This window comes from Pteropus alecto, unplaced genomic scaffold (assembly GCF_000325575.1).
Source record: "Pteropus alecto unplaced genomic scaffold, ASM32557v1 scaffold79, whole genome shotgun sequence".
NCBI classification, from domain to species: Eukaryota; Metazoa; Chordata; class Mammalia; order Chiroptera; family Pteropodidae; genus Pteropus; species Pteropus alecto.
The window spans coordinates 1,742,057-1,760,377 of NW_006494612.1; the positions used below are offsets into that span (position 1 = coordinate 1,742,057).

General features: G+C 32.4%; 1 protein-coding gene across 11 annotated transcripts in view; it reads right to left on the minus strand.

Moving 5' to 3' along the window:
* The window catches only part of HACE1 (HECT domain and ankyrin repeat containing E3 ubiquitin protein ligase 1), a 78,539-nt gene that overhangs the window by 11,945 nt on the left and 48,273 nt on the right, over positions 1-18,321 (minus strand). For all 11 annotated transcript variants that reach the window (XM_025042390.1, XM_015600112.2, XM_025042388.1 and 8 more), the window contains 5 exons: positions 13,231-13,342; positions 13,035-13,132; positions 12,763-12,850; positions 8,988-9,137; positions 8,318-8,514 (listed from right to left, as the gene is read on the minus strand). In XM_025042390.1, coding sequence (XP_024898158.1) covers positions 8,318-8,514; positions 8,988-9,137; positions 12,763-12,850; positions 13,035-13,132; positions 13,231-13,342 — 645 coding nt within the window. The remainder of the gene's footprint in view (positions 1-8,317; positions 8,515-8,987; positions 9,138-12,762; positions 12,851-13,034; positions 13,133-13,230; positions 13,343-18,321) is intronic.

The window sequence follows — 18,321 nt, forward strand, 5'->3', positions numbered from 1 at the left end:
ACAATCACTCTAATTTAAGAGGTAAAGGTTTAGAATTAATTTATAATACTGAACGTCAACTATAATTGAAAAATCAAAAAAAGGGGAAAAAAGAAGGGGAATAAGAGGTTCAAATTTCCAGGAATAAAACAAGTCATGGGGATGTGGTGTACAGCATAGGGAAAAAAGTTTATAATATTGTAATAGTGTTGCACGGTGTCAGATGGTTGCTAGGCATACAATGGTGATCACTTCTGTAGGTATATAAATGTTGAATAACTATGATGTACACCTGAAACTAATACAAATTGTATGTTAGCTATATTTGAATGAAAACTTTAAAAAAAGAATTAATTTGGCACCAATATTTATACATTCAGTAAACCAGTACCTACCATTCACTAAATTGTTCAGGCCGAAAACCTAGGAAGCAATCACCCATGATTTCTTTCACATCCTGTAACAGCAAGTGCTATCAGATCTACCTTCAAAAATTATTCCCAATCTGACCTTGTCTCACTACCTCCACTTTCAGCACCCTGGTCCAAAGCCAGCATCATCTTTCACCTGGATTACCGCAATACCTGGTGTCTCTGTTTCCATTTTGCCTCTGTACTGCTTCTTCTTCACACCAATTTTTTTTAATATGGATGTTTTATATATATCTTTATATATAATTCAGATCACATAGCTCTCCTGCCCAACACTCTACAATGACTTCTCATGGCACTTAAAGTAAAATCTAAATTCCTTTCCTAGTCTATAAGGCCCTAAGTGACCTAGGCCTCTGCCTTCCTCTTTCATTTCATTTCCATCCACTCTCCCCCTTGTTCACTCACACTATTCCCCAAACACAAGCTTGTCTCAGTGTCTTTATATTTCCTGGTGTCTCTGACTGAAATGGCTCATTAGGATATAATCTCTCTGCAGGCAGGGCTCTGTCCGGTTTACTAGCATATATCCTCAGCTCCTCAAACAGTGGTGGCCACTTTGCAAGTGTTCAAAAATATGTAATAAATACATACATTCAACAAATTCATTTAATACATACTTGCTAAAATAGTTCATTTAAGTGTAGCCGATTTGATTTAGTTAAGGTAAGCTATTTTTGCACATTTTAAAATACATTCCCATCATCATAGAAAATACTGTCGCTTAAAATTTAACTGGTAATAAAAAAATGTATACTGGCTCAGACTAGAATGAATTATCAAGTCTATATATATCAATTGTCATTTCTATATTTTAAATTACATCTAAGTGAAACTTTTGAGTTAAAAGCAATGTTGTATATAGTTCTCACGTCTCAGGAACAAATGCTTTAAACACAAAGGTCAGAAAGCTTGTTTTAGGACCATTTATTTATTTATTTATTTAGGCACTAATCTGATGCTCTGTTCTCCAGCGCCCCACTCCTTGCACCCCCCCTAAAAAAATGACAGACACTGAGCCAGCAAATTATATATGACTACTAACTATGAATTCTCCATATCTCAGAGCTACAGAAGTGGTATAGTGGATTTCTCACAGCTCTCCCCCAACCCCACATCGCTCCTTATACAATCTGGTACAGAGAAAGCTGCCATCTCTGCTATTTAATCTATTCCCACCCTAAATCCCACTCCCTACCACTCAAAAGTTTTTCTCCACTATATAGGAATTAATTAGTTACTACAAGTTACATTACTAGACAGAGAGAGACAGAAATATGTGCCAAACAATCAAACAGAAATATAAAACTAAATTTTCAGGGTCCAATCAAGAAATAGTATATAACAACATACTAAGTGATAACTAGCAGTGATTTCAGCATTAGCACATGATTATCTTCCAATTTCTATCTGCTCTAACTAAAGTTGCTTACTGAACATACAATTTTCCTCCTCCATTCATTCATTAATTATATGTTTAAGGTGCTCTATGAGACCCTATCTTCCCTTAACAAGAACAGCTTTTTCCCAAGAGGTTTCACTTTTATAATCTTAAGGTTCAATAATCATTGCTCAAGACCTTAATAAATTAAAGCATGAAAATAAAAGATTTGTGAATCGCTCAAGTACACTTAACCTATTTTAATTTGCCATTGCATTCCATATATAAGAATAATACACATTCTCTTTAACAATTCCCATTATTTCCTCATACATTCTATTTTTATAAATTTTCACAAGTATACTAAACTCTCCTGAAACATCCCTTATATTCCATCTAATATTATTTTCCACATTTATTTCTGTAACTCTGGCCCACAGTTATTGGATATCAATTTATGAAAATCAGGTCCTTCAGGTACCAGTCTCCATACTGTTAATTTAAATGTGAACGGATGTTGGTCTAAATTATTTCTCAGTACAATAATAAATCCTAACCATCACAAATCCTTCTGAGTATAGTAAAATAAGTTTTCCAAGTAGCTGAGAGATACCGTGTTTAACTGTGAAAGTCTACAGAAAACAGAAAATATCTATATCAAACTGCTTCTAAAATATGTTGCTCTGCCTTCCTTAAACAGCACATCCTCAAATAGAATAATACACATTAACATTTTCTTGATACAATAATTACTATGAACATTCGCTATTAGTATGCACTAACATTTTGACTGTTCATATTGTGCTATAGAAATACACTGGCTGCATTCCCACTACTTATAAAGGCAGCTAAATGACTCACTTCCACACTTTATGCCCTTGCATAACTACACCAAATATCTTACATGCCTTAAAGAAACAGTGGACCCATAGACGACAATCAGTCTACAAAACAATGGCATAAAGAGCTGCACAATTAAACATTAAATATAAACCAAACCTAAAATCTCACTTTGTTTTAAGGTTTTAAAAGAAATGATATAATTGGGGGGGCGGGGGGAGGGGAGGGAATCTTTTATCCCCAACAGATGGCATATTTATTCCCACCTGAGTTCTGTTAATTCTTTGAGGGCATAAAATAATACCAGATGCCAAATCGAATAATTATCTATATAGAAGAATTTGAGTTAGTACTTGTGTTAACATAAAGAAAGTTTTCAACTTAGAAATCCATGGAGGTAAGAACAACAAAAAGTCCTAGCATCTTTTTTTCTAGCTCAACTTCTGAGCCTGATAACTGATACAAGAAAGCAAAAAATAACAGCAAAGGGAAAAATAACACTAAGATTAAGAAGATGCAACTTTCAGATGCTATGTTCCAGTTAAATTACATGTCCAGTTACAGAAACATTTTAATAATCTCCTAGTCTTCTGAATGTGTACAATGGACAACAACACCGCTCAGAAAGTCCTAAAAATTCTAACTTCTTTTCAGGCTTTGGATCTATACTATGTCTTCTTAGGAGGGATGGTGGTGATGTTGAAACTTGACACACTTTTTGAAACTATTTTTCCTCTTAAAAGTCTTTTTCATCACTTCTAGAAAAATATCTAAATTAATCATATTTAAATAATAAGTAGAATGATAAACTTGGTCACATTTGTAAAACTGTCTGGAAGTTATTCTTTTTAGCAATTAAAAGTTTAAATGGCATTATTATTGGCATAATTCAATTCACTGTTTGAATATAAATACTTTAATAAGAAAACCTTCTTTCCTTTATTATTATTGCTCTGGTTTGCAAGTGTTCTCATTGAAAATTTCTCTACCTACGAATCAAAAGAATACCAGGTTTCTTTTGTAGGAATAAGTAGATACAAGAAAATGGAGAGGCACATTCTTACAATGTAATGTTTTTCAATAATTTTTTCTTTACCATTATATTCTTATTTTTAAGGTCACAAATTAGTTACAAAGATTGATAGTCTGGTAAAAATCCTATTCAGCTTCCTTGAAAAAAAAAATTAGTCATTTAAAACAGTGATTCTTCAGGTTACTATTTCATAGATTTCCTGAATTTTTAGACTATACTACCTGAAATGCAAGGAAAAGTATGTTCTCCTTGTTGACAGGAAGATATTAAAGATAATTTAAAACACAATATAATACACACATACACTCAATATGGAGAACCTCAGCTCTGAACTGTTTAAAAAATCTTGAGAGTAATAAAAGATCTTTCATAGTATACTTTTCTAAGGATAAAAAATTAGGAATTCACTTTAAGTCAATAATCTATATACAAGAGCCTGTATTTTGTGCTTATATGTGCATCAAATATGTTTGCGTGTGAAATAAACCAAACAGAAATAAAATATAAGGTATTAACTATGTAAAAATGAAGTGGAGGAAAACATACCACATTTGTATTTGCTACCTTGTTCTTATTTACTGACTTAGTAAATGAGAGGCCTAGTAGTTACACAGTCATACAGACCTTGATTTAAACTGAAGGTCCACCACTTACTAATTTTGAGCCCTTAAGACAGTTATTTAACTTCTAAAGAAATATAGTGTCATAGTTACAAGCTCAGGCTTGAAATTTATAGTCTGCCTGGATTCGAATTCTAGCTCTAACACTTATTAAATAACCATGTGATTTGGATGAAAGCTACTTAAATCCTTTATGCTTTGGTTTTCTGACCTATAGAAAAGGATATCTACACTTCATTGGATTGTTTAAGTATAAGTTAATACACATAAAGCACTTTGAACAGTGCCTAACACATTATAAACACCTAATAAATGTCAGATGCTTTTAATATTAAAGCTGTTTCCACACTCAATAAATAGAAATAACTATTTCAAAAGGCTGTTATAGTAAATGAGAAATGCACAAAGAACACATCTCAAATACGTAAAATATATACAAAGTACTCAATAGGCAGGAGTCATTATTGTCACTAGAAAACAGAACTGACAGTAATGAGACTGATGAAGAGGAAGATGGCAATACCAACAGTCATTCCGGGGGCCAATCCATATAAGTGGCAGTCATCCTTGAGCTGATGTTTTTCACCTTCCCAAACAATTAATTACAAAGTTCTATAAATTCTATATCCTTGAAAGTTATCTCATTTTCTCCATCCTCAGTGCCACTTTCTTATAAATCTCATACACGCTCCACAGACAAATGCCACAACCTCCTATCAGCTGTCCTGACTCTAGTATTGCCCCATTTCAATCCATTCTTCACAGTTTGTTTTTCTTAAAAAATAGAAATTTGACCATGTTACTCCCTTCAATGTCCACATTGTCCACACATCCTCAGAATAATTTTCAAATTACTAATTGTGAATGCTAAGTCTTTCAGAATTTGGCCCCATCTACCTCCCTCACCTCATCTTTTTCCACTAACTCACTTCGCAATCAAAGCTAAGATCGACAACTCTGATTTATCTGTGATTTCTCAAACACATGCCTGATCAACTCTGTACCTTCCTGTAAGCCCAGAACGCTTCCTTCTCCCTTTCCTTACTCCTATCTGACCACTTAATGCTTCTCCCCTATAATTCAACTTCCATGCCACCTCCTCCATCCCTTGACATCCAATCCCATCCCCAGCCCCATTTTCTTCTCTCCCAGCCTGAATGAACTTATGATTAGTATTGTAAAAGTGTTGTTAACATTTAAAACCCATGTAGATTACTCTTCAGTTCTAAGAGCTGGAACTAAAGATCTAAGCAAAAAATGTCGCTTTTAACTCAAGATTTTATGGTTCAATGATTTCAGCATTTGATCAATAATTTAAAAGTGAAATTAAAAGTGAAAAAGTGAAAGCCTAACTTAAAAAAAGAGATGAAAATACTATTTAAATGTAAATGTTCAGCTTCTGGTAATTCAGTCATTTTCAAAAGTGAAACCAAGGTTTCCCACCCCCCCCCCAAGTTTTAAAATCATTGTCAGATACAAAATTACTTAAAAGACATTATATTTCAAAAATGGAACTGATAGTCTTCTGCCTTACATTATTTTTATTTTTTAATGTACTGCTTTTTAAACAAAGGAATTTTCATCTATTTGATTTCACTTTATAATTACCAAAGCCTTTCCATAAAACTTAGGAATAAATGACTCCCCCATGTGGAGATCAGCTTACACAGAATTTCTCTTACAAACAAGTCTAGCAAGTAATTTAAGCTTCAATATGCTTAAAATTTTGAAGCTGAACTCTGAACATGACAATTATAACTTTATACCTATAAAGATAAGTGGGTAAAAAGCTGACCCTAAAGTTAACAGAAAAGTTCATGACAGAACATATGTTAAAAAATAAAACCTCTAAATAACATGGTTTGAAAATTTTATTTGCAAATCAAATACTTTAACAATTTAAATGAGTGATCAATTTAAGATATGGGCATGTTTACTGAATAAGCATTAAATGTTTAAGTATAAACAATTCAGATATAAAATTATACTTGACTCTTACTGGTAATATTAGAAAATGGAGAGGCTCAATTTATTGTGAGAAATGTTTATACCAGAAAAATGAAAGCTGAGAATTAGCATATTAGTGATTGAGATCCAGCTTTTACCTCTATTACCAAAACCAATCATTAAAAAAGAAGTTAGCCTGTAATCACCAAGCAATTAGTTAATATAGTTAAATAAAAATGTATTAAACTTAGAAACAAAAGTTTCAACCTTATTAATATTACAATAGTATTCCAGCCTCAGACTAGACTCAAAATGAAGAGTATGTGAATATTATTTATTATTTTTCAATACCTTCCTTCTCTCTAGATTTCAATAAAACACAAATGCAAAGGAATTAATAAAATATAAATTTAAAAATTTAAACTAAAATCATATCATAGTGAGAGGGGAAGGTGTTAGAAGAAACAAGCATAAATATAGCTATTATGCAATTATTGATGGGTCTTTCCACTTTGTCAAACTGTATCAGGGAAGAATGACAAATCTACTCATCAGATACAGTATTCACAGATAGGAATCATGTTTGAAGTTCTCTCATGAAAAGTAATCACTGGCTTATAATAAAGATTATATGACTTCAGTACCCCTAACTGAGAGTAGATCTCCAGTATAAAATAAAGTAACAAATGCACTAAAAGGTGGACAATCTAATAATTAGAAGATTTTTAAAAATATTTTCACTCATTAGCAATCTCATACAGATTTTAAAAATCAATTTAGGCACTTTACTATTTTAACCTTCTAGAGCTTCACATGACTCACCATATTAAAAGTCAAGTAAGCGCTTCCTCAACATGATTAATTTTGCAGTATGAAGAACATTAGACTTGATAGTAGGAAACCTGGGTTTTGGCCCCAGCTTTAGGATTTGGTGTCTTCATATGTAAAATGAGAGGGTAAACTAAAAAATTTCTAAGGATAAATGTGCAAAAACTCAGCTCTTGATTTTATTTTCTAAAATTAAATTTCGTGTTATTTTATATGTAGTGGCTAAGTTTCAAAAAAGTAAAATTTTGTAGCTTAATACAGGTTTCCAAATCCCTGTATGTATCTGAAACTAAAAGCTTATTTTTATACAAAACTATCCAATAACAACTAACTTTTGTATCATGCTTTTCAGTTTACAAAATACTAGTAACAATTCTGTATGGGAGGTATTATTAACTCAGTTTTACAAAATAGAAAACTGAGGCTCAAAGAGTTTAATTAAAACAAGGCCAAGTCTTTTGGCCTTTAAAAAAAACATTTATATTTTACTAAATCTCTAGTTTACAAAATAGTTCAATGAACATTGCTTTTTACAGTTAGTTGATTCTGAAGCTATCTCGGAATTATAATTCAACTATAGGAAAGGAAAAAGGTTTTAGTCTTGTTTAACCATAAATTGCTACTGGTAAGAGACAGAATTGGAATTCCAAAACCAAATATTCTGACTCCCAATTTCCTATATATCAAAACATAAAACTGTGTTATATATTAACATGATTTCAACAGTGTAATTTAAAACATACTCTAAGATCTAAAAATAATATGTATAAACAGGAGCTATAATAATATATAAAAATAAGTTATAAGGTTAAAAAAAAACCAAGTTCTGTAACAGATTTACTATATCTCAAAAACATGTACAGTTTAAACACTAGAACTTCTTTTCTCTACTGTAAGTCTTTAATATGGTACTTTTAAAAAATGAAGTAGTGATTAGTACAAACGTGACCCTGATGTAAGCTTATATTTCTAATCGAATTTTTCAATATGTAGATGCCCAATTTATATAATCAACAGAATTGTGCCCTAGGCCACTTCAGGAACCGCCTCAGTATATCTAACACAATACTGAATTGGTCCTTTCTAATTTCAAAGTCTGATATTTGATGGTTTAACTAACTTAAATATTTCACCTTTCATAATATGTTATTAAACAGCAAAAGTTTTTTAGCTAGTGTCAGAAGACTTTAGAGTAATTGGCAAACTGTCAGGGCCAAGTTACAAACAATGTGGCTAAGGTAAAAATTCAGATACTTACTTTGTTATTTTGTGTCACAAGAATACTTCCACCCCCAGGTTTCAAAGGCACCTCTTCCATTGCTCCAAACACATCAGTCTCAACAGAAAAAGTTAGTTCTAGACCCAGATCACTAATATCATTATCTAAAATCCACTGCAAATTTTTGGCATATTCTGGATCAATAGATGCCACATCTTGGTAATTTACAGGAATACCTAAAAATGCAAACATTCAGCAGTTATATTCTAAATGTTTCTGCCTTTCCTTATCTGTTTAATGGTAAAATACTGCCCTCTACAGATATTCTGTAAAACTGCAAAAAATACTCCAATTCACAGCATGATTAAAATAGATGCTAATTCCTGAATTTGAAGGTCTGTTAATTGAAGCTTATGTTTCTTCCACATTAATACAATATAACCTTTCTTTGAAATAGCTATTTAGAAAATTATTAATTTTAAAAAGTGTCAATTCTCTTAATATATTCATATTAAAATGCATTTAGTATAAATACACACAAAATAAAATTTAGCAGAAAATAGGTTGCTTTTCTTTCCCTCAGTCCCCCCAAATGCCTTGATCAAAATAAAAATTATCTCATCTAAAATTCTTCCACTTATCTTTTCCCTAAAGACTATAGGAAAAACAGTTTAAGTAACTGCCTATGGAAATAGCAATAGAACCATACCAAGAATGTGCTTGTAGAATGATCTTGTGAAATAAATGTTGACCAGCTGCCTATGGTTCAAAGCTAATCCCAAGATCTGTCCAGCAAACCGGAAATAGTTCAAGTGATCAGGATTTACATAGGAGTTGCTATTAGGCTGAAAAGTTGTCCCTATTAAAATAAATACAAAATAATTTATTTTTAATAATCTATATACAGAAGACCATTTCAATGCAGATAAATCAGTTCACATAAAAACTTCAGCTAAGGTTACATTATGTGTAAATTTTCATGGGAATGTTCTTTATGGAATATATAATTGGCAGTTAATTTACACATACATATCACAGTTAAGTCTTTGTGCAAAGAGAAGATTTTTAGAATACTTTTAACTGAAAGTAGTTCAAAGATGTGTCACAAGGGATCCTGGAAATAACATATTAAAAGACCACACACACATATACACACAGTTTTCCTAAGCAGTGTGGGCAAATAACTACTAGGCTTCGAATTAGGACAGACATTATCTCATTCACCTATAAAGGCCCAGCGCAGTAGGTATTCGCTACTTCTTGCTCCTTAAGGAACAGAATTTAAAACTGTTCTTAAGTGACAGACCGAATCAACGAACTTGATGCCTTTTAATAATTATTGGAAAATCCCCGAAGTCCACGAGTCAACAATGCCATCTTCATGACAAAAAATCAAAGTTAAATAAGTATCACTGAAGTATAGAAGTAAAAATGGCAAGGGCAATAGTTACTGATTATTATCAAAATGTAGAGCAATGGAGTATGATTCTACTTAAATGAAAAAGGTCTGAAAACTTGTGATAGTTACAAAACACTGTGAATGTACTTAGTGCCACTAGATACTTTAAAATGATTAAAATGGTAAATTTTATATTATGTATATTTTACCACAATAAAAAAACCTCAAAATAAAAAATCTAGTACAATGGAAAAACCAAATACCGAGGTCTCAACTTTAAAACATCCTCCTCCCCTGTGATCATTAACTCAGATTATAAATTCTCTCATCATTCAACAAATATTTATTGAACTCATGCTATTTCTTACTCTTCTAGGCATCTGAGCTAAAAGAAAGAATAACTGATAAACCTAATGAAAAAGCATCAAAGAAAAATAAAGGAAAATGGAAAAGTATTAAAAAGTGAAACGTCTGGTCATTTAATATACATATTTTGACAGTAATTCACTTTGTGCTTCGTTATTCTTTGATTTATCAGAGTTGGCACTAGACTAAATTGCCCTGGCCAATTTACTTAGATATAAGGTACAAATTTGGAAGCTTATGGCTAAATGACTTAAAAGAGACACATGAAGCTAGTCGTTCACTGTTAAGTACATTTTGAGACTCATTCCCAGGCACAATATAAGAGTTAAAACAAAATTCTCTGAGAAGAAAGACTTCAAAGATACACATAACCATAATTTCAAAAAATATAATGTTCTGAGAATAATCACAAATATTTTTACCTATTAAAATAATGAATGTTTAGGATTATTGACGAAATAGCAAAAATGACTCAACTTTCCTCTTCTAAGTCTGTGTATAATTCCTTTTCTAAGTACTTTCTGGGCAGTTTGGGTTATTTAAAAGAACAGATAAAGACATGGACATGGACAATGAACTAGTGGTCACCAGAAGGTAGAGGGGATGGGGGAGAGGCGAGGTAGACGGGAGGGGGGGGTGATAAATTTAAATTATTTCTTCAATTTAAATACATAAATAATTTTTTTAAAAAATCAATTAATTAAAAAAATAAAAGACTAGATAAGGAGAAACCAAAACAAAAAGGAAACAAATGGGAGAAGATCTTCGGGAAACAATTTTTTAACTTGAAAACTAGTTAAAACTGAATATAAAGTTTATATTGTTTTAAGTTCAAAATAAATATATCTGAGACACTCCCAGCTATTTTCATTGCTCCAGAAAAATCCTATTGCACAAGAAAGTATCATTTTCACAAAATAATACCATTTAATAGTTATTTCTGCTTTCTATATGCCAGGTACTGGGCTAAGCGTTTTTTACATAACAGCTAATTGATTTCTCACTACATTTCAAAAAACAGGTTATCACCATTTTAAACGAAGTAACTGAGGTCTAAAAAGGTTGCATTTACTGGCCCAAGATCATAGTAAAATGAGGGACAGACTCAAGATTCACATCCAGTGCAGTACCAAAGGCCAAACTCTTAGCCACTATAATATATTACCTCTCTATAGTAAGCATCTTAATTTAATTAGAAGCAAGTTTTAAAGAAATTATTATAAACATTAGGTCAATTTGAACATTTCCCGCATTTAGGAATTTTTAATTCTTACATGTAATTCTCTATCTATTAACGAAACATAAGAAAAATTTCATCTAGATTTTAATTTATTACTACTATGACCCCAAAGAGAATATTCAATATGGCTTACAAAAAGAATAAACCACAATTTTTATAGTTATGTGCTTTTATATATGCTCTGCTAGAAATTTTCAGTATGACTAAATGATTCCACATCAAATCTGTTTTTCATGTATGAAACTAAACAGACTCAGAATAAGGGGCTATAAAAAAGAAATCTAAAATACAATGTTTTAATGATAAATCTTATGTCAAAGATTAGGCCTAAATAACTAAGTGCCTCATCAATCTTGTCAAATTCAACAAATTCACCTCAGAGCAAACAATCAAAGGTTAGAGAGTTAAAGCAAACAGTCCCATATCCCTAAATAACTTCAAATACACCAGGTGTATCTGAGGCGCCTTTCACATAGGTGAATACCTGCAGCTGCCTAGCATCACTGCAGCCTACCCCACCTGCCTCTCAGAGGCATCCTTATTCAATGGAAATCTGCTGCTCGGTTTATTTGGATGCAATCAGGAACTACAATTAATGAGGCCTTCTATCCTTATAAAAGAATTTAAACACCGGGAAAGAAAAAATTTTCAGGTAATAAAAGCAAACGTGCAAAAGCATTTAAAAGCTGAAATCCCACCTTCACTTGGCTATGTCTTTATTAAATTACAAAACTCTCAAGTACACCTCACACAAATAAGGCAATAGTAACCATTTCCATTTAGCCTACAATATCAAATTACAAATATTTAGGTCGCAAGCGCCATTTCAACAAGATGAGTTTTAATCTAGTATATAGTTAAATAAGAGCTTTCTAGTTGTCAGGTCTTGATCGCTTAAAAAGACTGAAAACTAAGTTACTATACATAAATAGATTATATGTTAAGATTTAACACCATGATTTCCAGACTTTGCTTTTTAATGATCAGTAAATTTAAAGACTTGGAAACTCAAACAGGGTTAGCAAATTTTAATTTTTTCAAATAAAAACTTGTATTGTTTTTAAGTTCATCTATTATCACAATTTCACAAGAGGAAATTTTAACTCAAAAAAATAGACTACAGGACAATCCTTAAAGTGAATAAATTTAGTTTTAGTTTACAAAGGACTGACGAAAACTTCCTTAGGGTAAGCACTAATATTTGAGACAAGCATTTGAGAACTATTTAGAGGAAAGAATGCTAGACTGAGCCAGGTTCCAATCATGACTCTACCAATCATTAACTATGGTAACAGACAAAAACTCTGAATTTTAATGTTCACATAGACAAAAGCTCTGAATTTCAATTTTCTCTCCTATGAAATGAGAATACTCCACCTATCTCACAGGGCTACTATGGGAATCAAAGAATAAAATGTACTACAGTAGTATGAATAAATGACAAGTCACAGAAAAAGTCATCTAGACTGTATAACTTACCATCAGCTGACTGGGTAAACAGTGCATAATCTGGATTGACTATCTCATTAGACAGAATATCAAACCACTCACGCACAACACCTTGACCCTGAGTTCAAGAAAATAAAATTAAGTATCAACAGAAATATATAACATGGGGAAACATTTTTCTAAATAATAAAATTAAAATAATTTTAAATCTCTTCCATTAGCAAGTAAATAATAAATTTTATTCAAGTTCATGTTAGCTTTTTATATACAATGATCTTCATAGCACTTATTTTTATACCCACCATGCCTTCTTCTCCATGGAACCGTACAGCAATTCCTTGCTTTAGCTTTGCACAATTTGCTTTTGACACAACTTCACAGCTACTCCTAAAAATAGAATCTAAATATGTAGCATTGGTTAATTTTACATATTAAAATTTACAATAACTAGTATTTTTTTGTGCCTCAGATACACATCCATTTCTTTGTTAAACATACCTCTGTGAACGAGCAGGATATCATTTTCATTCACCGGCCTGTGTACCATGTCTGAATCTGGTTGTCCTGAATGCAAATGTTCATAGAACCATTCACAGCGATCTTTAAACGGCTACCGTAACAAATAACAGTAAAATATGTTAGCAGTATTCCATTCACCTATTAAATTTACTTAACTAGAATGCTACATGCCCTTTCTACAAATAATCAGTCTTATATCTTTATTTATAATAAGTAGTTCTAGGTAATGTCCTGACATTTCAACAACTATTCACACAAAAAAGCAGAGTCTAGCTGAAATCCTTTATCTAGAGGGTGTATTTTTAAAAATTCCCTAAATTTTCAACAGAAAAGACTTGATAAATTAGAAGACTATATCTAAGAACTGACTATAAGATATGTAATTGAATATATTTACTCTTAATTTCTTTTAAACCCAACAAGGCTTACAAAAATAAATTTCCACATTCAGAAAAGTTATGTTGCATCTTCCATTTTTCATAAAAATACTCTTTTAACCTAACTTTGTTCTTATTTCTATCCTTTGAATATATGCAGCAACTAGAAAAGAATTTGTTACCTTTTTTCTTTCCGTCCTTCTTCCCTTCCTCCACCCTAAAAATTAAGATCTCTTGAACAGTAGAGAAAGTCTCTGCCTTTTGTTCATTTGCCAGGTATGCAACTGCAAGCGATTTGCAATTTTTTACAACTAATCAGAAAGTATTGCTGAGTATCCAGTATGTGCCAACACTGAAGGTAACATACAAGCTGTAAAAATCTCAATTTCATTGCTAAAAACTGTTTAATACAGTCAGAGATGAGACTAACATTAACACAAAACAATACATATACATTATTAAGATCTAAATAGTGAAGTACAGACTATAATGCATTAATAATTTAGATACTGTGCAGATGAATGAAGTACAAAGGCTTCATGAGGTTATGGTTTGAACCAGAACTTAAAGCTCAGTAGGACTTGCTCAAGCAGGGAAAAGAGAGCATACAAGGGTAAGGGAGACAAGGAAAACAGCAAAGAAATTGTCTCCCTGAAAGATGTAATGAAGGCACACTGACATAAACAGAGTCCTATGCTTACACATACTGAAGGAAATAAGTTTGTGTAAGTAAATCGAGGACATAATTATGGATCCTGAGAATCAAATAAAAGAAAGGCCATTGTGGATATCTGGTAAGAGGAATAACAAGGCATATGCAGTAATTAAAATGAGAGCAGCACCAGTATAAAAAGAGACCATCTAGGCAACAGTTGAAATAATAGCCATTGAGTGATATGGTCTTGGTCATGGTAGAAAAGAGGAATAGTAAGTTAATCTGAAAGACATTACTCCTTTGAATAAAGATGAAATGTAAGAGACGATTTCTAGGGATAGACCGTAAGAAAAGAATTAGTGAGGGTTTTCCCCTCACAATCTACCCCACACTCCTAGAAGGTACTGGTAGAAAGATACTGAGATTTTATATATTCTAAATTTAAGGTTATTTAGGATATAACTACTAAGGGCTTGGAAATAAATACTGGAATGTGCTGCAGATGAGACACTGGAAACAGAGCCAAAGTTGAAGCTAAAGACAAGGTTAAGGTCTCTTGTTGAAGAGATTAAAGATACAGACGACAAACACCAAGAATGGAGAAGTTTATAATCATAAGTCAGGACTGAGAATTTGCTTAGCAAAGAAAACACACAGCCAGAAAAGTCAAAGAAGAACCAGGGTAGTGCAAGATTACAAAAGCCAAGAATTTCAAGAGATAAATATGAACAATATCCAATACCACAAAGAGGTTATCTTTCAGGCAGTTTTTAGGACACCAGTAAATTTCTTCATCTGTGCTAAACTAAACATTAGTCTTGCTTCAACAGACTTATATATTTTTATTAATTCTTAATAAAAATTTTATTATAAAAATTTTATTATTATAACTAGTGAGAGATTAACTTCTGCCTTTTAATATGTGCTCTTTCAGTAAATGCTTTTTAAAAAGCTAAATGTATAATTATGTCCATATTTTTAATAGTCTTCCACATTTTTAATAAAGTACTGTTGTTATTATATTCTTTACTGGGTATATAAATTGAATATTTCATTTTACATAAACAGATTAGAATGTAAAGTGCTTAAAACTTTAATGTTGATTATTTCTAAAACTTTGGTAAATGAGCACAAAAAAATATTACATAGAAATAATTATTTTAGTATGGGTTTTGACATTTCATAAACATTGTTTAAAATCCTGGCTATCATTTCTAGGTTTGTGATCTTAGGGAAATTACCAATCCTCTCAGAACTTTAGTTTTCCCATCTGCAAAATAGGGAAAGTAATACCTACTTCAAGGGCTAATTGTGAAGATTAAATGAAATAATGCCGATATAGAACATAATAATCATAATTATAATCATAAATTAGCCAATGCTTATCAAAGCACCTTTCAGCCAGATACTGTTTTAAGCACTTTAGATGCATTTTGACATGTAATCCTCACAATACTATGAGGAAAAGAGACTCTAATTATCCTCCTTTTGCAGAAGAGAAAATGCAGCACCAACAGCTTACTTTGTGGAAATACTCAAAACTCAGAACACTCGATAAAGAGGCACTGTTCTTATTACCATTTTATAACAATGTTAAAATTATTGTGAATAAGTATTTAAAAAGACCGTAATTTGCCATTATAAGATATTAAACATTAAATTATATCCTTTATCTATAAAATGTGAACCAAGAAATAAAAGCAAATGGCAATTTTAAAAAAGTAATTTAAATGGAACATTAAAAGGTACAAAATGCTATCTTCAAAAGCTAGTAAGATATTTGTAAGATCAGAATACCCACACACATGTATGCACACCTACAAAGCCACAGGGAACATTTTTGTATGTAAACTTTCTGAGTTCCTGCATTTCCACAAAATAATTCACAAAACAGGACTGATTACAGAAGCTCCTCTTAATAGTATTTGCACAGCAATACAAAATGTTTCTCCCTTTAACTACAGGCCACCTGAAAACCACCAACAAAACAAGAAGTCAATCCTTAAGCAGAGATAGTTTTTGTTTTTACCATTTTTTTTTGGAACAGCCTCCAAGTTACAGAAAATTTCTAAGTACAGTAGAATACAAAGTATTTTTTTCTTGATTTGAGTAAGCTGACATGATGTCCAGTCACTCCCAAGTACTTCACTGTGTATGTACTTCCTACAAACAAGAGAATTCTCCTACATAACCAGATAATGACCATCAAAATCAGAAAATTGATACGCTATTATATCTAATCCTCCGACCCGATTTTAAGTTTTGCCAGTTTCCTAGTAATGTCCTTCACAGCATATTGACTCATGAATACCGTTTAGGTGTCTTGTCTCTTCCATTCTGGTAGAGTTCTTCAGTGTTTTAATTTTCATGACCTCAAAACTTTTCACAATTGCAGGTAACTTATTTTGTAGAATGTCCCAATCGGAATTAGGCTGATGTTTTCGCATGATTAAATTCAGGGTGTACATCTTTGGCAGTAATACCAAAGAAGTGAGGCCATGTTCTTCTCAGTGCACCCTATCAGGCGGCACACTGATGTCTGCTCTGATCACCACCAAACTTGTCCACCATAAAATTCCTTTTTAATCTTTGTGATTAATAAGTATTCCATAGGGAGATACTTTGAGACAGTAAAATATCCCACATATCATCAAATTTTCCATCATTCATTTTTTTCGGTACTCATGGGTTCTGATTTTATTTATAATATCTTGCCATCATTGTTTATTTTAATGTTAAAATTGTTTTAGATTTGGCCAGGGAGGCCATTGGAGGTAGTTATGAGTCATTTTTAACACAACCTCATCATTCTTTAAACAATTTTCTTGCACAGTAAGATATTCCAGGCTCATCTGTACTTTCATTGACCCAGCCTTGTAATTAGCCATTTCTCCCATGAGTCACGTTTCATTGATAATGATATTTAGAGATGTGAACTGGATGCCAGGTTTACTATATCTATCCATATTTAAGTTATCACTGATATCTCCCAATTCCAGTCCAACAGTACGTAGTTCATTTTATTTTCCTCCATTTTGTAACTCCTTTCTTCAACATTGAGAAACTAAACTCCCATAACCTTTACTATACTTACTTATTTGATCAACCCATATATAACTAATATCCTGTCACTAAGAAGCACCCTTCACTGCATGGATGCTCTCTACCCCACTTGGGCTCTGTCAAACTACTCTGAGCAACTGTCACCGCCCTCTGCATTGGACATCCTCCATATGCCATTCCAACTCACATGCTCCATGCTGAGACCCTATTCTACACAGACACCCTCCTTACTAGGCTCAAGTTCTAAAATTCCACACTGGAACACCACAATGCACACAATGCATGTGGACAGCTTTCTCATCCCGGTCAGTGTAGGGAGCTAAAGCTCCCCAAATTCAAAAGAGTGCATGGTTTATCTCAGGAGGCCTGCTTGCATAAAAAGGAAAAGGCTGGTTCTGTGGAATTCCAGGAAGAAGAAGATTAAGTATAGATAAAGGGAGTGTCAAAGGGAGTGTCAAAGGAAGTGTCGATTGTACCTTGATCTTCAGGATGTTACTTTAATTATGTTATCTTGGGATACCAAAAGGAACAGATGATGTATAAAAAGAAGGATAAGAAATAAACTCGGAGAGACAGTTGTGAGATCTGTTCTCCCTCCTGCACCCTGTCTGTCTTCTCTTTTTTCTCAGTCCCCGCTCCTCCATTCAGGTACCCGGTTTGACTTGGTCGGCTGGCTTCCGACAGGTCAGACAACAAAAACCCCTCTGTGGGTCAAAAAAGTGGATAGCTAATGCATATGCTTTTTGACTGAATTGTTCAGGAAGGGAAGGGGGAAAAGGAAGTGAAAAGTAGAGATAGTATTAAAAAATAGCAACTACTTCTTTCAAAAACTAAGTTTCTTTCACAAATAATCAATTTCATTTGCCCTAGAATGGAGTCACATAATATGTTAAGAAAAGAACTTAAGAACCAGAAAGACTTAAAATTTTGATTCTCCCACTTAGTAGCTGAATGACTTAACTTACTTGACTTCCT